This window comes from Protopterus annectens, chromosome 3.part0 (assembly GCF_019279795.1).
Source record: "Protopterus annectens isolate FY-2018-M chromosome 3.part0, PAN1.0, whole genome shotgun sequence".
Lineage (NCBI taxonomy): Eukaryota > Metazoa > Chordata > Ceratodontiformes > Protopteridae > Protopterus > Protopterus annectens.
This window is the reverse complement of record NC_056731.1, coordinates 1,752,930,441-1,752,952,440: the sequence shown is the minus strand read 5'-3', so window position 1 is coordinate 1,752,952,440 and position 22,000 is coordinate 1,752,930,441. Positions and strand designations below refer to the sequence as shown.

Sequence of the window (22,000 nt, the reverse complement as noted above, 5' to 3'; positions counted from 1 at the left end):
AATGGTTTAGTGGTTGTCCTTGGCCTGGAAGGCCACACTTACCTCAAATTTGGCTTTGGTAGACTTTGTCCTCCAAGTTTTGTTTAGTTTGATGACAATGCTTTTATACTGCTGGGTGCTGCACCTCCTAATTTTTGCCATGATTTTCTTCCTCCTGTTATACAGACTTTTGATTTTGTGATTCCACCAGGGTGGCTTGTTTTTTTGAGTTGGTTCTGTACCTCTTCCTGGTGGATACAGCAAAAAGTATTTAAGCCACCATCCTCCAAAGGCATCAAAGATCTGTCTGACACCCCCTCCCCCCACACTCAGACTTATTATTCTTCAAAGACTTAAGGATTTGGCTAGACCAAAACCTGACCTTCCAAATACCCTTAGGAACAGGAACACACACACAAAGAAAAAACACAGATCCAAAATCGATGCATCACTTTTCTGAGCAAGAAAAATATCCCTGTTTTTAAACAAATCAGCTACATCACCTACTGTCAATTAAATACTATTAAATAAACTTAAGCATGGTCTTCCATTAATAGCTACAGGTTTACACAAAGACACTCCCATCCTACAAGCCACCTCCAACAAAATTATGTTGTTTTATTAACACCCCCCACCATGGAAATCATTGTCCAACTCTAACAAACAACAAATGGCTACCTGTTAAAGTGTAATGGGGAGGTTTAGAAGCATTCAATGGTTTGTTATTTACACTTTTTTCAAAACATGACCAATACAATTTAACTTTAGGCTCTCTACTATTCAAACTCCTAAACCATTAATCTTTCTCTCCTTTCTACAAAGCTGGTAATTACCACCCCATAAGCTTAACAAGCCTGGTCTGCAAAGCTATGGAGAGGATCATAATGGAACTCATAAATAAAGACATAGGGGACCTACAGATATTGGATCCTACCCAATTTGGCTTTGTCAAGGGCAGATCATGCCTCTTGAACTTGGTCGACTTTTTTGAAACAGTCACCAAGGCCATTGATGAGGGTAAGGCAGTTCACACAGCCTACTTTGACCTTGCAAAAGCTTTCGACACAATACCCCACTCGGGTATCATAGAAAAGCTCACCAGCTTAAATGTAAACCCATATGTCACAAGATGGGTTGCAAACTGGCTCAAGGACAGAACCCACAGGGTTAGAGTTGCTGGTGCCATGTCAGACTCCAAGCCGGTCACAAGCGGTGTCCCACAGGGCTCAGTCCTGGGCCCCCTCTTGTTCGGCATCTACTTTTCAGAAGTACAGGCAAACATAGGAGGATTGTGGCTGACAAAGTTTGCAGAGGACTGCAAACTGGGCGCCATAGTTGAAAATCCATCAGACACAGATATCCTTCAGAGAGGTCTCATAGAAATGGATAACTGGTGCCAGAGCCATGGCCTTAAGCTAAATGCCAAAAAATGTATAGTCATACCCTTTGGTAAAAACAAGGTAACCCCAAGTTACCACATAGGTGGCAATCCATTAAGCACAGAAGAGGTTATCAGGGACCTGGGGACCCAAGTTGACAGTAACCTTTCTTTTGACACTCACATTGCCAAAGTGGTTAGGAGGACCTTCTACATTGCCCACCTGATTATGAAGGGATTCACATCCAGATCAAGGGAGGTCATTGTTCCCCTGTACTCTTCCACTTATCAGACCAATGATGGAGTACAATGCCCCATTCGGAATGCATCTTACCCGACACCTGCAGCAATTGGAAAGACCCCAAAAGTTCCTCACCAAAAGGATAAAGGGGCTCAAAAATATGCCATATGCTGCCCGACTGAAGAAACTCCAGCTCTATTCAGTCGCATACCGTCTGCTCAGAGGTGACCTGTGCCTGACATAAAAGGCCATATCCAACCAGGAATTAATGGACATGCTCCACCTCAAAAAATCCAAATCCACCACAGCCACAAGAGCAAGAGACTTAAACCTCAACACGGGATATAAATAGGATGTGCTGGAGGGACAGATTCATCACCCAGAGACTCCCTATGCTGTGGAACAGAATCCCGGTCCATGTGAGACAGAGCACCTCGCTGGCTCTGTTCAAGAGGAATCTTGACCAGTGGATGGGAGATCATCTCTATCACTGCTGGACAGAGGCACGGCAAACAAATGGGTATAGTATTCTTCAACCTAAGGGGTGGTGAAAGCCACACAACTCTGGCTAGGCTTATAAATGCCCTAGGGCAGATAGCCTAGTATGAACCTATGAACCTATTACCTCTAAAAATCACAATTTACTATCTCAGAGGTCATTCCCAGGTAGCTCCTACAATACATACCACTAACATAAAACTACAATGAGCCAGCCATAGCATTTTCATTCTAGCACCTAAATTATGGCAGTCTTTAGCACTCCACCTTAAAGATCTCTCCTCCTGCATCATTTTCAGTACATAACTCGAAGCACACCTCCTACAACAATCCCATTACAAATGCTTACAGGCTGACCGCATTACATAACTCTCTCCACCTCCTCTACACATCCACATCTTTTCCACCAGTTCTAGAACTAACTTCACACTCATCCTAAAAATACTGCACATTTGTAAATATTGTATAAAACAGTATTTACTAAAATTATTATCTTAAATTAGGGCCAATTATTTTCAATTTGTGTTGGTTGTGTTTCTGATATTTGTTGTTTTAAATTGTTGTGTATCTTTTACAGAACTCACCTGGGCTGAGTATGGAACTGGTCCACTAACATCAATGCACAACAAACTTACCTACATAAATAAATATATAAACAAATTGTATCTCTGAAATGTTGTGCGTCTTCCCATGCACTGATTAAACTTTTAGTTTCCAAGGGAGGAGGAGCAACTAAAGACTGCCTACCATCCTGTATCTTTATCAGGAGTCTTCACGTTTTTCTATTAGCAGTTCATGATCCACAACACCTAGTGACTGCTACTAGTCTGCTAGTCATCCAAATGAAAATGTACACGCAGTTTGAAAATACTACTGTGACTCCTCATTCTTTTTTGATATGCATACATTTTGAAAGATGCTACAGCCTGGTAAAGTCAGCTCTCATGGTAAAAACTGGGATTCAAGTATATCTCAGATATGGCACAACACAGGGCTTAGGTTATGTAGACATCATGAAACTCCGCAATCTTGCTGCAGATTAATTTTTTGTGTCTTTAGAAAATGCAACACGAATTACATATAAAACAAAATGTCACCCACGTGTACACTCCAAATCTGCTGGCAATTTTATTTACAATTTACTAATATTATTCAGATATCGACGACTGGTAACACATTTTCACGAACAGCTGTGAAATCAGTAGCTTACACTGTCTGAAGCAAAATAAAATGCAGATATTTATAACAATGTATAATGTTACGTAGTCGACAAGTAGGCAATGGATTTGATTGATTTCCAAAGCCATCATGTATTACCTCTCAGAAAGCCAAAAATAATGAGGAACACACGCCCCAAATCAGAATCAGTTTTGAAATGTCACTTATTTCTCAAGAAAATTTAAAAGAATAGCACGAGTCGCATTAAAACCAAAAAATAATGAAGGACAATTTCCAACTTCGGGGATTTTTCCATTTTAATGCACAGAGCAAGAATTTGACACAGAATCAGGCGGTTGAAAGAACGGTAAGTCACATGATGACTTGCTCACCTGTCACACGTTTAAGTCTTACTACACGTTACATTACAGTATCAATAAACAGTCAATTTATACAATTTTACAAACTAAAAGTGGAGACTCACAAACGTCAAGCAATTTGCTTGCTGTACTACACAGTATATTTTGTATCGTAGTATACAAGATAAAAGCATTACAATTCAAAGCATAACCCACCATAGCTACGAATACCCCCCCCAACAAAACTAACCAGGAAACAATCATTAATTATGTACTTACTTTAATGTTAGGTCTAGATCAGCAGGTTCGTCTTTCTCCACACCACTAAAGACAGATGCCTTTAAAGGTGTTGTTAGGAAAGACAAACCTCTTCATCTCAGACTTAAGAAACCAACTACATGGCATTTTTTTTTACAGACACCTTTACGGGTATGACGTCTGGTGTGCGTGCTCGTTTATACGTAATAGTGTTTATGAGAGTCCGCACGTTACACCCTGAGATGCGTCTACCCATGGTCACAAGCTGTAGTGCTCTGCCTGACTGCACCCCACCCCCTCCCCCCGAGTCCCCTCCTCCCCCCAACACGCACACCCGAGAAGTTGTGGGTTGCCTCGATGCATTGTGGGTACAGTTCGTTGTTCCTTTGCCATTCGACCTCTGTAGGCCCCGTGCGGACGCTAAAGACTTGGGGGGAGACAGAAAGGTAGTCTCTGTCCCTGCTTTATCAATGCTGTTGATTTAATCAAGCTGACATAAAAAATACAGTTTGAATTTAGTCAGAACCTTTAAGGACCTGTTGTCCAGTTACGTGAGGACCGGTCGCAAACGCTGCGTTAAATCCATATAGAAGGGGAGCCACGAGCAGGAAGACAAAACATGTCGGTCGAGAGGAATCGTAGGTCTTTAGCATTCCGAGGTGGTGGATTACCAGTAGTGTCTTGTGTACCCAGTAACAGTGGGGACATCGCTGAGTGGCGGCAGCCCGAATTGAATGGGCGGCGGATGGACGAGGAGGTAGAGGAACTAGAGACCGTTGTAAGGACTGTGGAAGAAGGGGGATCTATCAGCGACAGTACTGAAGATGAGGAGCTGGAAGGGGTTAGCGTGGCAGGTGATGGTCTGGATTGCGCGGGTAGTAGTGGCGACCGGAGGTCTGGAGATGGTCAAGATGAAGGAGAAGGGAGCAGTGTGGGAGCTGGTGATAGTGGCGAAGGGGAAGTAGATCATGAGACGGACAGTTCTATCCGAAGGAGTGGAGTGGGGGTCCGACCTCCACAGCCCTTGCTTCAGAAAGTGTACACTTTCCAGGGTGATTGGCTACAGGAGTTTGAGTGGCTGAATTTCGATCAAGAAACTGGACTTATGTCTTGCGCTTGGTGTTATAAACCGGGCGGCAGTGATGGCCAGGACGAGGTGGCAAAAGGCACCCGTAATTATAAGAGACCACTGTTATTGCGGCATCACCTGTCTGTTGAGCATAGAATGAAGGATCCAGCTAAACAGGTAAGGGAATTTCGGGGTGTATGTTACGTGCTAACGTAATAATAGTCAGGTGTGTGTGTTCTTGGCGGTGGCTTCTGTTGTTGTTTTTTTTTTATTTCTTTTTGAGTTGAAAAAAGTGATAGCTTACACGTGTTATATAGTTTCGTATTAACTAAGACCGTCCTAGCTCGTCAGTCGTCACTGAGGAGTTTCTAGTGGTAGAACTTTATTGATGTCATCTTGCCATAGTTACCGAACACGTGCCACTGTTTTTAGTGGTAGCAATACATTTAGTGTTTACAGTCGTGTTTAATAACGCAATAGGCGCGTGTATTGATGCTGCTACTTGCAATGCATTGCTTATGCACCTTACTCTCTTTAATTTGATTTGTACAGAATTTATATTTGTGGCTTAATGTGTCAAGTCAAGAACATGTTTTCATTCTGGTTTCTCTCGATAGTAGTATTAATATTCAATGATACCTTTCCCGAAATGTGCGCTTTTTGAAGAGAAAACAATATTGTGGCATTTATTGAACTTGCATTTCTTGTATGCAGTTGAATTGATTGGTTATGTTTGTGTTGCAGAATGCAAACTGTGTGTTTTGAAGATGTCTTTTTGCGTAGGTGTATATTTGTAGCATTTTGTCACTGTCGTGTTTATTTGTGGGTGTCACAAACCTATTAGTAAAACATTTTAAGTTGTACATGTAGCAATGTTTCTTTGTGAAACGTTTCTTTCATGTTTATTTTAATGAGTTTTCTGCTGTATGCTTTCTTGTGGGGGGGGGGTTGCACTGACCAGGTAGTTTCTAATTCACTTGCTTTTGTTCAGGTTAGTTAGGTTGACTTTTTAGTAGTTTTTTTTCTGTTTTATGTATTCTTGGAAGACTTAATTTATTCTTATAGTGCATTTTTTTGTGTTTTAGTGGCTTTATTTATATTAATGGAGAATGTGTAAAATGTGGACATGGCAAAAAAAATATTCTGTGCCAAGTGTAAAGTCTTTTGCATTTGTCTGAGCTTCCACTAACTGGCAGATGAGATGGACCTTCAGTTTAAATGTGTTACTTGAAGGAGGATGTGAGTGGAACACCCGACATCCCTTGTTGCAATGGAGTTAAAAATACATAATTATAAATCTGGTGTGGGGATAGAACTGACAGCCTTATGGTCTTCCCAGTATGAAAGACATGCGCTGCCTTTTGAACCACTTTAGTGTTGAGCACAATTTTCAGACATTCTATGAATCTATTGTTTTCTTTTTATCTTTTACACAGTAGAACAACATGTGGCAAAAGGTGAACAAAAAAAACGGCACTCTAACTTAAAATTGACCAGCAATTCAAATTGCTTCCATTGTGAATTCATGCAGTTGTTGGGTGTGGTGGTTATGGGTCCAATCTGTGGCAAGGGAGTGGGACGCTCTCGGGGGGGGGGGGGGGACAGTAACTGGAAAGATCATGAATCAAAATGTTGTAATAGTTTAAGGGCATCCTAAGGAACTTGTCAAAAGTTGTTAGAAAAGAGAAAAGCCAGTCCATGATACAGTCCAGGAAATTTTAGAAAGAAGTCAACCTCAGTGGGTCCAACCTACTGTACTCAAATCACACTGCTTCCTCTTCTGTATCAGCAGATGATTTCCAACAGTATATCAGTGACCTTCGCAACTATGCTAGATGCCCCAACCACCCTTTCTGAATGTTTTTCCTCCCTTCTATTTCAGACATATTTTATTCAAAAAAATGTCATACCACTACTACAAAGAAATACTGCTGGACCTCCCAACTATAGACAAATCTCCACTCTTGGTTAATTTATCATTATTGACATTGCTTTGTAACATCTCTACAACACACATTTCAGTCTGCCTCAATACAATTCTGTTATCTGGAAAATTGCCATAGTGAAGACAGTTTCCAAGCAGTAAACATAAGGCCACAACCCCCTCTCAAACAATTTTGATAATGTGTTCATAGGTAGGTATTGGGCTATCTGCCTGAGGGCATTTTTAAGCATAGCCGGAGTGTGTCTGCTTTCACCACCGCATTGATTAACTGGGTAAAGTGATCCCAGGGGTGTATTTTCTGTTAACCATCCACTCGCAGTGGTGGCTGGTGACTTCAAATTAAAGGAGGGCTGCAGGAGACAGCTGAATGGGTGTAGCCATTGGGAAGGGGTGGGGCCATCTAGAAAGGGGTGGAGCTATGCCCAAAACGACAACAACTGGAACTTTAATTAAATGCGCTGCCCTAGGTGCCAAACAGTCATTACGAGAGTCCAGTCAAGACAAAACGAGGCTTGAAAAAATAAATTACTTTTTAAATACATTACTGGAACGCCAGTCAAAATCAAGTATAAAAAAACAAGCAGCACTCAACTCAAACAACTGCTCCTTGCACTGCAGTTCTAATTATAATTTATATTCAGCTTTATAAAATTGCCAAGTAACATGCTGAAAGTAGCAATCTCTGTGATACCCCCACTTGTAAAAATGTTTCTTATCCAAAAAAGACCTGCTGCCTGACGCAACTATCTACTTGTTTCATGGGGAAGACATGAACAAAGTAAAAAATGAACAGCAAACAAGAAACAAGCTCAAGATAAATTGCTTAAAGGATTCCTGCACAAGTTATGGACCACACATGATAGATTGGCATTCTATTTAGTTTACGGGTAAAGTCTGCAATGATGACTGCAAGTCTCCAACAAATGTGATGAGCTTCTGCCTGCAAAGATGACTGCAAGTCTCCAACAAATGTAATGAGCTTCTGAAAATACTGTAATCCTGTTCTTTTATTACAGATACTGTCATATGCATTTCAATACCCAAGGCTTGTACATTATCTATCTATCTAGTTATGTAAATATTCTCTGCATGGCAACAACGAAAAGGCTTTCAGTGCTGGTAAGTATGCTTATTAAAGCTTACTTGCATCTTATAATCTCCGACAAGCTTTACCTGATGGTCATTAAATCATTGCTACTTAAACAGAACAACAGGGCACTGTGACAGCATGCATTTCCTGAATAATAAGAAGCATAAATCAACAGTATAAAAATATGACAGAAAACCAGAACATTCTGCAAAATCAAGGACGGATGAAAAGCCACGGTCGTACTTGTGGTCTACCTTGTATGGGGGAATACTCTGCACACTTACACACTGCATAACTGCTCCTCGACTTCCTTGGACACATCCAGAGCCACTACAATGGGGAGTGGGGTGCAACAAGTATGTCACAATTTGAAATGTCTCTGGCCGACGGTGATGGCTCTGACACTCATACCTCTCTGCTTCAGAGCAAGAAATCTGGACAAAGCCATACATAGAACTAGAGGTGGGACACAGGCCCAACAGTTTTTAAATATTGCTCTTATTAACTTGGATAACAGAACAGTAGTAGGTCTTGCATTAGTATGAATTTTCTGAAGGGTATGAAATCTGAAACTCAAATGTCTGCCATTATTTTCTAACTTCAATCTTTAATGACTTGCCACTAATTTGCCAGAAAACCACAATTTTATGAAAAACAAACCAAAAAATGTGATGCAAAAATATAAAGTTGCCACACAATACAGCTGGGAACCTGTCAAAAAAGGGACACCTTTTTAATATTAACACTGTTAACTTGAGCAGCTAACAAAATAAGAGCATCTACATGCATTTCTGAAATAAAAGTAATCTATAACTCCGTTCATTACAGTTATATAATTGTAAACCCTCCACATTTTCTTCCAAAATTGCCATTTTGAGGAGGGATTATTAGGGGAGTGCAACATTTTGTGCCAAAATTGGGAACAATTGATATGTTTGGATATTCCTAATTCTACAATGTGATTGGCATGTACCACTCACCCTCTTAATGCAGGAAATCTGGACAAGGCCAAATATATTTGGGGAACATACAAATACTACTAAAAAATTGCTCTTGTATAAACTTAAGACAGTTGATAGAATAACGGGTCTTGCATTAGCATGCATTTTTCTGAAGGTTATGAAGTCTGAAACTCGGTGTCATTTAGTGACTTCATTCCTAAATGATTTGCTAGAAAACCACAAATTTTATGAGGAACAAACCAAAAATAAGAAGCAAATATCTATTCATTCTGCAAAAATATGGACAACTGAGAGGTATAGTTCAACCGGGGCTGTCTGAGTTTGCTACCCCCCCCCCTCACAAAATCATGGTTGAATGGAGCCTCCCCCCTGCAGCCATTCCAATGTCCCATTCCTTGGTTATTTTGCCCCGTTTACCATAAACACTGTACATACTGCTTTACTTCTGCGATGATTTAGATTTCATTTGAAAGTTTTATTTTGCATTTTACAGCACAAACCCTAATAGATATGTTAAACAAAGCAATGCAGTCTCACAATGAAAATAGACTTAGCATGAAAACTTCTCTGCCTTTGAAACTCACATGCATTGAAACAGCATTGACACCCACATTCAAAGAAAATACATTTTGCCAGTGGCAGATAAAGATTAACTTTGGGCTGTTTTCAAAATCATAGGCCCCTTGAACATGAGACGTACGCATGCTCTTTGATGCACCTTCCTGACTGTATTACATTATATTCCTTGTACAGTTGTTAGAGGGCATTTTAAATTTATTGTTTTGAACATTTTTCCAGTAAACAGTGAAACAAAATGTATGCACCAATGACAAAACTGCCCAATTCAGAACATTTCCATCATAAAAAGTCTACTCAACCTTCTATAGTCCACCAGTATCAGTAAATATGCACAATCTCTGAAGTAGTAAAATCCACATTAAAGAAATCTGTAACTAATAAAGAGGTTGCTGCTAGCAAACAACTTTATAGGTCATTGTTTCATCTACAAGTAAAGTGCCTGTTGCCCTTGAAGAATAAATTGCCTATGTTGCATACATTAAAAAAATAAGCTTGTAATACCGCAATAGGGAATAGATGGCAAACTGATAAGATTCATAGTTACTAGGTATCTTTGCTAAAAAGGACTGCAGCATCCACCCCCTATACAACACAGTACAGTATCAGCAATGCATCTACCTACTGTGGGAGTAGAACCCACAGCCTTCTGCATCAAAAGCAAGTACACTGCCTTTTGTGCTGTTAACAGTGCAAGCAGACTTAGCATAAGCAGCACTAAACTTTTGTTGCCCTGCAGCTCTTAGCTACTTATAAAATCTACTTGACACTCAGCTGTATCTCTAAACTTTGCAGCACAAGAAATCTGGAAAAAGCCAAAATTTATTGGGGGGGGGAGCCCAAAAACCAGGGACACATTTTAAACATTGCTTATATAATGTTGGAAAGTTGCTAGAATAAAATGTTGTTACCACCATACATTTCACTGCCACGTCTTGAACCCAGGGGACCCTGTGCAAAACAGTCAGAGAAACATACCACTATGCCAAATCAGTTGAAACGGAGGAAGACTAACTTAAATGGCTACCATTTAGTGAATTCAGTTCTCACCATAGCTCTCAACCTCTTAGCAAAAAAAACATGTGGACAAAGCCAGTAATGGGGGGGAATACAGCCCCCAAACATTCAGTGAATTCAGTTCTCACCATAGTTCTCAACCTTAGCACAAAATACCTGGATGAGGCCAATAATGGGGGAATACAGTCCCAAAAATATGGGCAAATTTCATATATCCGTGTTATGAACTTAGACAATTGTTAGAATAAAAGGTTTTGTGTTACCATGTACTTTCTGAAGAATATGAAGTCTGAAAGTCAAATGCCTGTTATTTTTAAACATTTGTTTAACCAGGAAACTAGTCTGACTTGGAACAAAACAAAGCCAATTTTCGACAGAGCAGGGAGAAACACTCCAGACACATCTTTGTAAGGGATGGGAGGACATGCAGACTCTGCACAGAAGGCACCCCAGCCAAGAATCAAACCAAAGAACCTGTAGCTGTCAAGCAACAATGCTACCAGTGCACCACTGCACTACAAACCTTTGCAAGGAAAAATGAAGATACAGAAACCACAGATTTTTATGAGAAACGGAACAAATATGAGGCAAAAATCTGCAGTTTTTTTGCAAATAGTGGTGGGTAGGGTTCAAGCCTGAGTATCTCTACCTACCGCTATGTGTTAACAGGGGCAGTCTGTGTGTGTCCGTGCATGCGCGGAAGTTCCGGTACTCAAAAATTTTATTTATTTATTTTTTTATTTTGTTTCGCATTTTTTATTTCTTTTGTTTCTAGGTGGGAGGGCTGCAGTCCAATAGCACAAGTTTCCCCTGTCCACTCGTCAAGGCTTCTCTTGAAGAGTGTTAGCGAGGGGCTCTGCCTAATGTATTTAGGAATTTTATTCCAAAGCATGGGGAGTCTCTGTGACAGGAATCCATCCCTCCAGCATGTTCTATTTATTGTTGTGGCGAGGTTTAGCTCACTAGAGCGCGTGGCTCGCTGTGACTTGGATTTCTTTAGGTGGAGCATGTCCATCAATTCTGAGTTGGACGTGGCTTTGTAAGTCAGGCAGAGATCACCTCTGAGTAAGTGATATGCCACTGAGTACAGCTGCAGTTTTTTCAGTCGGGCTGCATAGGACATATGTTTGAGGCCGGGAATCCTCTTGGTGAGGTGCTTTTGTGGTCTTTCCAGCTGTTGGAAGTGTCTTGTGAGGTACATCCCAAATGGGGCATTTTACTCTGATGGGTTTAATGAGTGACGAGTAGAGAGGCACTATAATCTCTATTTCTAGATACAAACCCTTTAGTAATTAGATGGGCCACATAGAAGGATTTCCTAACTACTTTGGCAGTATGATTGTCAAAGGAGAGTACTATCTACCTGGGTCCCCAGATCTCTTATTACCCATTCTGTATTAAGGGGGCTGCCCCCTATGTGGTAATTTGTGGGTGTTTTAACTATGCATTTTTTTGGCATTTAGCTTGAGGCCATGACTTTGACGCCAGGTTTCTGTCTCAGTAAGGCCTTTTTGAAGGATGTCCGTGTCAGCCGGAGAGTCAGTTATGGCTCCCGCTTTGCAGTCATCTGCGGACTTGGTTTGCCATAGTCCTCCTTTCTGAGAAATGTATGCCGAACAGTAGGGGGTCCCAGAACAGAGCCTTGCGGGGCACCACTTGTGATTTGGCTTAGTCTGACCTGGGGCCCACTATTCTTACCTTGTGAGTTCGGTCTCTAAGCCAGTTGGAAACCCATCTTGTGACGTGGGGGGGTTTTGTTCAGGCTGGTGAACTTTTCTATAATACCCGAGTTAGGAATGGTGTTGAACTCCTCGGCGAGATCAAGGTAGGCTGTGTGAACCACCTTCCCCTCGTCTATGGCCTTGGTGACTGGCTCGAAGAAGTCAGCCAGGTTTAGTAGAATGATCTGACCTTAAAGCTGAACTGAGTCAGGTCAAGTGTTTGGAGGTTCCCAATGTCTTTGTTAATGTGTTCCATGGTGATGAGCTCCATAGCCTTGCAGACCAGGCTAGTCAGGCTTATGGGGCGATAGTTACCAGGGTCAGTTGTGGCCCCTCCTTTGTGGAGTGGAATAACCGTTGCTGTGCGCCATTCTATGGGCACGTAGCCTGTGGAGAGGCTGAGGTTGAACAGCGTGTTTTAGGTGGTGGGTTAGTTCGTGCCTGGGACACCATCTGGCCCCATTGATGCTATGCTTTTGGCTTTTGAAAGGGCTGTTTTCACCTGTGCTTCTGTGATTTCTGGGACACTACACTTTTCCGGTATTGTCGTGGGCCCTTTTGAAGGTGAGAAGGAGGTGAAGTTTGCACTGAATCTATCTGCCAGGATGTTGGCAATATCAGTAGGTTCAGTATATTTTGTGCTATTTTGCCTGAACTCAAGAGCATATCTGCGAGTTGTTACTTAGATTCTTGACATAGCTAAAGAAGGCTTTGTGGTTATCTTTCGAATCCTTGGCTATTTTTCTTTCGAAGTTAGCCTTGGATGATTTTATGAGGGACCTTAGTTTCTTACTGATACTGATTAGGGATGTCTTTCCTTTTTGGGATTTGCATTTTTTTTCTGAATTGGTTTCCTCCTCCTGTTGTATAACCTGTTTATGGCAGGGGTCCACCAGACTGGTTTCCTTCTCTTAGAAGAGTGAGTCTTGGTCTTGCCAGGGATGGCACGATCCATGCATCCTTGTAGGTGGTCATAGAGTGCAATTGTAAAGGATTCTGCATCTTGGGCAGTGTTATCCTTTAGCATGGGGGCTGTGAAACATACCACCTCTGCCTTAAGTAAGGTGAAGTTTGCTTTAGAAAAGTTTTTCACTGTGGTTTCCTTGGTTGGGGGTGGGGGGTGGACATCCGGGGTGATTGGTTTATGGTCTAATCTAACCGGTGACGGGTTGACCTCCAGTACAGAACACCTGTCAGCCATGTTGATGATGACCAGGTCCAATATGTTGTGGCCTGTGGTAGGGGAGTTTACCAGCTGATCCAGGGTATTTGAGTTGATAAATTCCAGGAAGCCCTGAGCCTGGGAGTTTGTACTCAAGTAGTTTTCCCAGTTAATAGTAGGGTAATTGAAATCGCCCAATATCGGGGTGTTCGGTAGGACCTTCATGTTTTCCAGTGTCTCCAGAAAGGCGGAGTGGTGATCCTGGTTCATGGAGGGTGATCTGTAGCAGGCCACAGTTTGCATTGCAGATTTGCCCGATGTTAGTTGCACATGGATGATCTCAGTGGTATCATGCTGCGTCACTAACCTGGAGGTGTGAGCATCCTTGATGAATATGGATACACCCCCTCCTTTTGTGTTTCGGTCTGTGTTTTGTGGCCGAAATGTGTGGTATGAATTGTAGCCCAGGAGCCTTGAACCAGGTTTCAGTTACTGCACAGATGTTGATGTTCTCCCTACTTAGGAGTGCTTAGAGTGCATGCATTTCGAGATTTAAACTCCTGGCGTTGAGTAGCATAACCCATGTTTTTTTTACTTGTGCTGTTTACGGTGGTGGATTTGAATTTTGAGCCTTGCCTAAAAAGGCACAATGGCGGCAGCAAGAGCCTTGGCCAGTATTCGAAAGCCAAGGGGTGACAGGTGCAAGCCGTCTCTTGCAAAGCAACGCGGCTTGTCGAACATGTCATCCCAGGCTGACAGACACTGGATCCCCTTTGAATGACACCAGAAGCTTAGCCAATTGTTGAAATTGATCATTTTTTCTTTTTACTGAGGTATCATTCTTGGTGAGGGCAGGATGCTACTCTTGGTCATACCCGCCCGGGCTACATGATTAGAGAGCTCTTCCATGTCTCTCTTCATGTAGTCCAGGAAGGTACATTTCAGGTCATTCACACCAGCATGAACAATGACAGAGTCATATTTGCACTTGTTCTGGAGTGACCTGAGTGCTTGTTTTATGTGGCAGATTCTGGCTCCCGATAGGCAGCTAACAGTAACCTTCTCCTTGTCCAGCCTAGTGAGTGGGGCGTCCGTGTGCCTGACTATTGAGTCACCTATTACTAGTGTGTTAGGTATGTTATTTCGCCTTAAGGGCTGTGATTGTGCGGGGCATTGATTTTGTGTTTTATATGTTGTTTGGTTTGTGACAGGAGGTGCAGGTTTTGTGGGTGTCTGCTTTGGAGCTCTCTGATGCTTTTGCAGGTTTTTATTTAGAGCCTCCGAGTATGATTTTGTGTATTTGTGTATTTTTTGCCAGTGCTGGTTTAGTAGGTCTATGTGAGGCTGGAGGTGTGGTGCAGGTGTTAACCTTATCCTCATGACTGTCTGTTCCAGTCTTGGGTGGAGAGACCTTAGCCTCCAGTTTGGCTGTATAATTGCATCTCGCATATGTTAGTGTTTTGTGGTAGGAGGAGAGGGCTGTCTGTGTACATGAGGCAGTTGTAACATTGCCTCAGGATACCCAGATTCACCAGCTGGACTGGAAAAGTACACCTGAAGTTGCCCTTTGGTCATGCCTGAACAGTAGGGTGAGCTGCTTAGTCGCTTGGTTGGTGAGGGGTGGATAAATAGCCTTGCCCTGCTGGGCAATCAAGTGTCTGGGTATATTAGTGCTTGCTAGTAGGTCTGAGCAAGTGCTGGGCTGTAAGATGCTTTTTGAGTGCTTAGGTTGAGAGTTAGACTAGTGGAGCTGGGAATAATTTAACCCTAGCTAACCAGTGCTGCTCGGCGCACAAAACCGTGCAAACGCAGTTTTTAAACTTCTTACTTATGGGCTGGAACCACTCCTCCAGGGACAGATGGCTGCTCAAATTTCCCCTCTCTCACAGGTGAACAGAGAAACTTCCCTCTATCCAGGTAAGGTATGGGCAATTCAGAAACTTGTAACACAGCCCTAGTCTGAAAACTGGGCTATACTAGCTTACAAAGGCGAGAAAAAATAAATTTCTTTTTATTTATTTATTTTTTGAAAAGATAAGGCAAAAACAGTAAAAAGTACACTTAAAACAGCTTTAAACTACTACAAGTGATCAGAAAAAGCAATCTCACTTTAGTGTGTAGCCTGCAGCAGTTTAACAAATTATCTAAACAAAAAATAACTTTTTAAAAGTGCAGGCAGTCAAATAAGTACAATATGTGAAAAAAAACAAGCTTTTAAATCACTAAGTGCTGGAAAAATCGGCGTTTAAGCGGAAAACAGTTAAATACAGCAATAAAATACAGAACACCGATACTCCACCCAAAGTCTCTTTCTTTTAAGCTAGAAGGCTTGTTATGGAAGTACCAAGTACCACACATGATGCGCAGTAGCAAGTCCTGCCCAAACACCACCTTTCCCCCAGGATTTCCTGACGGTGTGGCAAATCTACTAAATATTCATCCATGTGTCGGCATGAATATTGATCTCTCTCATGCATCCATTGATAACGGCCAGAAGTACACATACGTTTCAATTGTTCTAATTTTGTGGCTCAACATTTTCCTATTTTCTTCCTGATGCCTCCTATAACTGACAGTTTAGAGAAAAAATGCTTCCGCTGTTTTATGACATGTCAGTGGTTTGGTACATTAGTATTGAGGGATAGGAAGGTGACAGACATTTGAATGAGCAGGAGCAGCGATTGTACTTGCAGCATAAATAAGGAAGAAGCAAGGTTTATATTGTTCTATAAGTGTATGTAATACACACGTCCCAATAAATTTGGTGGCCACAGCTGCAACTTGAATTAAACAATGTTGCAAAGATCTCTGTCACTGAAGTGAAAGCACAGGCCTAAGATAACTGTCCTTTTCTTTGATTCTTTGTGTCTATATCATTGCTGCTATTGTCTGCTCACTTTTGTAAGTTTACTTTAAAAACGGCTTATCAGCTCCCCTCATCATTTTCAAGACCTCTGCATTTTTTCCTGTATTTTATTTTCCCAAAAATGCCTACAGAACGAAGCACACCATATTAGGTGTGAGTAAACTCTGCGCAATTAACTTGCCTTCATATCCTTAAGTTCTGTTCTCTTGAGCCAAGAACATAATTGTTCTGTTCTCTTGAACTAAGAACATCACTGTTCTGTTTGCCATTCTGGTTTCTTTCTAACTTGACATGTAAAAAATAATACATCTTGGTTATAATCACAAGTCATTTTGTTTCCACATTCATTCTCCGTGCCTTCTCTCTGTAGTGTGCTGTCTGTCTTTCTGTTCATCTGCCATTCTTTGTCAGTTGCCCCAGATTTGATAATATTCAGTAACTTATTGCTTTTCAGCTTTAATATGTTACAGAGAGGTGAAAGAAATGTAATAGACGTGTGTTAAATGTTTTCTTTGCAGCAGCTGCATTCCTTCCTTCTAATCTCTGCATTGTCAGCATCTGTCAGTGCATATAGGGATTGTGGTCTGTAGTGGTGCTCAGTGAAATACATGTCAGTAGAATTAAGGTCCTTGGTATGACTGGAAAGCACTGTGTAGATCTGTTAACTATATACTAGATGAAGTGGTAATCCTTTTATTTCAGGTATTACTGTGGTATGGTTTGGTAGATTTACAGAAGTTCTACATCCTTTCCCCTGTCTGTGAACTGCAATACACAATTTAATCTATTTTAGTGCAAGTACTATTTACTTTTACTGATGCATCCAGTGTGTTTCTAAAGAAACAACAAACTAGGAGTCGATTCCTTTCTTCAGTTAATTAATGAAACCTGAAAGCAGTGTCCTTCAACTGCATCAATATGCAAGAGGTACATCTTGTGTATGCAATATGTCGCATGGAAATCTGCATACCAGTCAGTCACTGGCCACTTCCACTCCCCTATAAATAAGTTTCCAATACCTACCATAATATGTCCGTGTGTTTTGTTGCAGACAAACCAAGTAAGCAATAAAACCGAAAAAAAAATCTAAATATTTATTTTGCGATTTTTAACATTAGGAGTATAAATAGAAATGGACTTAATTGTAAAACAGATGTCCCAGAATGTGACCATTTTGCTTTAAGGTAATGAAGATGTCGGGGGGGGGGGGTGTTCATTTAAAACATTGTAGAAGGGTATTTGTATGGGGTAGATTGAATGTGCGACTCCCATTTACCTTATGAACTGATTTGTGCTTAGTGATGATTAGTACTTCTGTGATGTCAGATGACCATTGCAAGCTAGGTTTCGTTATTGATAGGTGGGGATGTATTTGCCATTTGAATGATGAGAGCATCCTGTTTAAAAGAGTAGGTGAAATTGGCAGCTTGTAGAGAGAAAATATCTTTTTAAGCATATCATTCTGATTGGAACAATACCACTACCAAAGACTACTAGTTTTTTCTTGAGTATAATTTACAATCGTAATGAAATTGTACACCGATATAGCAGTCCTGCCCTCGTACTAACCTAATTACTAATTTCCTACACGGTGCAGTCAAATCGGTTTCCCTAAATTTTCAAACATTTGTTGGAGTTTCTTTTTTTTTCTTTCATTCTTTCTATCAATTCATTAAAACGTAAGCATTTCTCCCTAGACCTCTACAAAAAGGGGGCATTGTCTAGTCTGACTTTCCTGGTAAACCGAGTTAAAGAAACGGTTAATATGTGCGCATAGGTAGAAATGCACAAGCATATATTAAAAAAAATCCTATATATCAAAATTCGATCACCATTATACTGGCTCTTTTAGGCCCTACCCTTACACTGGTATGGAGTATGTTTCTATCAACTGCCTTATGTACTGTTTTGAAATTAACTTAGTGTAATGTTTAAACTAGAAATTTTTGCATAATTTTTTTTTTATCCAAAATTTGTTGGCATCAGTTGGAAACCTGGAAGTCTGAACATATTAAGGTCTGTAATTCATTTTGTTTGATATACTGCAGATACGCGATGTTACTTTGATCATAGCGCAGAATAAGCATTCTAGTGCCAGTGAACTAGATCAAAAGGAGCAGTCACAACTGCAAGCAGCAGTGGCGGTGTCTAACCTTCCTCTCCAGCTGCATAAAAGTGTGGGAGAGGGTGATTGATTACTGAATGCAAATCAATCTGGGAGATGATTCAGCTTAAAATAAAGATGCGGTACAACTGAGCTGATGTTTGCTGCAAGAGTGGTAGAGGATAAAAAGTAAGATATTGGGAATGGTCAAGTAGACTTTCCATGACTTGAGAAAAAGTATATGACGATAATAAGAACGCTGATTTGGGTAGACATACAAAGGTTTGAAGTCCTGGAAACATTGGAATCAGTTTAGGTTTCACAGGGGTATCCGTGTACTTTCATCTTCGTTTCTGGCACGTAAGCTCCTAGGTGTATGTATAATTGTATACATTTATGTGGTTTTAAGATATTTTCCCTTTAAAATGGTCATTCTTTTGCATATGGGTAGTTTCCTGTCAGAGATTTCAATTTGCATTCGAAAGTGTACTGTTTGTGTAAACTTTGGATTATTTTTGGCAAAGCTTAAACCTGGGAAGTGTTTTTTATATTTATACTGGCATGGATTAATTATGTACTTATCCTTTTTTTTTTCCCTAGACTACTTTTTGGTAATTGGTTTCTGACAGGATTTTTGGGTGCTACTTATACATGACATTGGTAGGGGGCTACAAGTGGGATGCAAGTGTGCTGCTTGTGAGCACTTAAAACAACTTGCCTTCTGACCAACTCATTTCAGTAACGCATGCAGCCTTTGAGACGTTCTCATTTGTTACAGTATCTTTACTTATCCAGCTCCTTCTCCACCTAGAAGGGGAGAGGGAATACCCTCTCTGGCTTCCTCTGGTGTAGTGGCCACCATAAACCGGGGTACAGCTGTGTCCTCTTCAGCAGTTCAATGTCCTATTTGGTCAGGGGAGAACCATCTTCCCTGGGTGAGGGAGGCACTTTGGAAGATGTTGCTCGGGTTAGTTGGGGAAAGAGACCTTTAGACAGCGCCAAAGTGCCTTCTTTCAGTCTGTCTTCATCCATCTGTTCTTCTTTCAGTCTGTCTTCATCCATCTGTTTTTCCTGCAAAGAAAAGACAAAATGTTAAAACTTTGTTTATCTTTAGACTTGGTGTCTTATTAGAAGAGGTGATTTTCTTGCATCATGCAAAGAATTCATTATAGAATGTTAATCCTGGTGCCTGGAAATCCTTACCTGTAAATGTCATCAGAGAGGTTCCTGAGGAAAGCATGATCCTCTAACAGTGACAGGGCTGCTTCTCCTCCAAGTTCCCAAGCCCAGTGTTTGATTCAGGGGAAGTTGATCCTTACCCCTGTTGGAGCACTTTTTCTTCTCTCAGACAACCAGGATGAGTGAAATGTATTTGAGAGCAAGTGTTCTCTAAATCAAGGAAGATGGTATGTTATAAGTAGATGTGCTTTATTACACTCCTATGCCTCCTGTTGTGCCAGTTATGTAGGATGTATTTCACGCTGCTTTTAAGAATACTGACACTCAACCTTCAGTTCTTAAAAAGTCAGACTTTATAAAGTTTTTCAAACCAGACCTCTCAACTGTCTCTGTTTTTAGGGGAATATTCCTATTTCCAAGACCGATTTAGGATGTCCCTGTTTTTGGAGGTATGTCCGTATTTTCAGGCTAGGTTTATCTATCTTGCCTACACATTTTTCTGAACACCCCCCCCCCCCCCAAATCACAGTTTTTGAAGGTGTCTAGTACACCGAAAATCAGACTATATGATCAACATACTCGTGGCAACAATAGAAAAAAGGACGGACACACACCTCCACACCCTATGCATCTCCCTTTTTCGGAAATAAAAATAAGTTACCGTGTTGTAGAATGTTTTGATATAGTTCATTAAAGTCTACAGATTTTACACCGACTCTTTGATATGCTTTTATTTTTCCGTAATTTGTCACACTTTTTTAACCGTGTATTTCTGAGTAGTAACACACATCCTTACTGGAAGAGTTGTGCTTTTTGGTGTTTACATATTATGCTAATCAGATGTCTGCATTTTTAGTTGGATGTTCCTAATTTTCATGGGTCTTTGTTCCTGTTTTCAATGTCTGCAGGTTGGGTGATATATTTCTAACTGACAAGCATTTGTTTTCCCACCTCAGGTCTGTGTGGTTATATCTGTATTGTTGCCTGCTGGAAATAGTCTCTCTGTCTCTCTCCCAACCCTTCCCCTGTGGGTAAAGAAGAAAAGGTACTGGTTAGAGCTGGTATGGAACAAATTTCTTCTTCCACTTCGGAGTATAGAATTCGTAACTATCAGATGTGTGGAAGTTTATTTTTTTGTGCATACAGTTTGAGAGGACTGTCTACTACTTGGTGTATGTATGATTGTGCTGGTACTGTGTCTAGGGCTACTGCTGTAGTGTTGGAGATATGCCTGGGTATGTAAAGTCTGAAACTTTAAATTCATCTTTAGATAGAGAGTTTGTTCTGCCTGTCTGCTGCTCAGGCCCACAAGCAGTTTGATGACTGAGTGGAATAAATAAATGAAGTTCCTAAGATTTTTCAGAACCCCTTTTGTAAATCTCTCAAATTTTCCTTCTAAAAAATGAATAAACAATTCCTGCCTTCTCAAGCTAAACAGAGAAGCAAAAACAGATGAGGGCAGTGGCACGGAGCAAAGATCTCGTCCAGAAAAAGAGTGGGACAGTTGTATTAATTCAGAATGAGTGTACTAACATTCTTTCCCCCTCACCCATCCCTTCTGCCCCTGTTTCTCTAAATTTGTCCCAGGAATTGGCTCTGTGCATTCCTGTTGGCCAACAAACTGTTCAGACTCTTGGGTGCTAAATGTATTTGAGGAGGGATGCATTTGGCACTGGGTACATTAAGGATGTCCCTCCCATCTTCTGAACCAAATAATCCCCCCCCCCCCGTTCATCACATGCTCGCCCTAGGAATTGTAGAACCAGTGCCATTAAATCGAAGGGGCAAATGCTTCTATTTCAGAGTGCTTCTGATACCAAGTAGTTGTCTTTAAGATCCATTTTAGATTTTTTTTCAGTCTGTTACTTTTCATTTCCCAATGGAGTTTTATAGTAACATTGGATCTAAACAATATGATTACATTTCCACAGGCAAGGGTTTCAGGATGTTTCTCACTATCACTATATTCTCAGCTTGTCTATAACTGAGAGCCCTTACGGAACTTTATGTATGTGTTTCTATTTTTTCCATTTACAATTGCTAAGACCTTGTCTGAGCTGGGCCAGCACACTAGCGGAACTTACCTAAGCCATCTTACCTCCCATATAAAATAACCTCCTTGCTAACCACATGTTGAGGTCTTTACTCTCTTATGCCACTAGATGGCAGCACAATTCAGTGTCTGAAGCTTCCTATAGTCTGCTGAAGATTGTTAATTATCTCTGCTTCGCTAACTCTTGGCAACTGAATTTTATCCTTTACAAACGCTTATAACAGACACTGGGTTACAGAGTAATTTGAAAACTGGACTTTGTCTAAACTAAATTGCAAACTGATTTGTTTTGCATTTATTGCCATTAACCTTCCTTACTAAGCAGTTTCTTATCTGTCTGACTTTGGCAATAAGCTCCCTGGAAGGTCTGATAGGCTCCGAACGA

General features: G+C 40.9%; 1 protein-coding gene across 1 annotated transcript in view; it reads left to right on the top strand.

The window, feature by feature from the left end:
* Positions 1-4,058: 4,058 nt before the first annotated feature.
* The window catches only part of ZBTB10 (zinc finger and BTB domain containing 10), a 592,770-nt gene continuing 574,828 nt past the window's right edge, over positions 4,059-22,000 (top strand). The window contains exon 1 of the mRNA XM_044065781.1: positions 4,059-5,117. Within this exon, the coding sequence (XP_043921716.1) occupies positions 4,491-5,117 (627 nt within the window). The 5' untranslated portion in view covers positions 4,059-4,490. The remainder of the gene's footprint in view (positions 5,118-22,000) is intronic.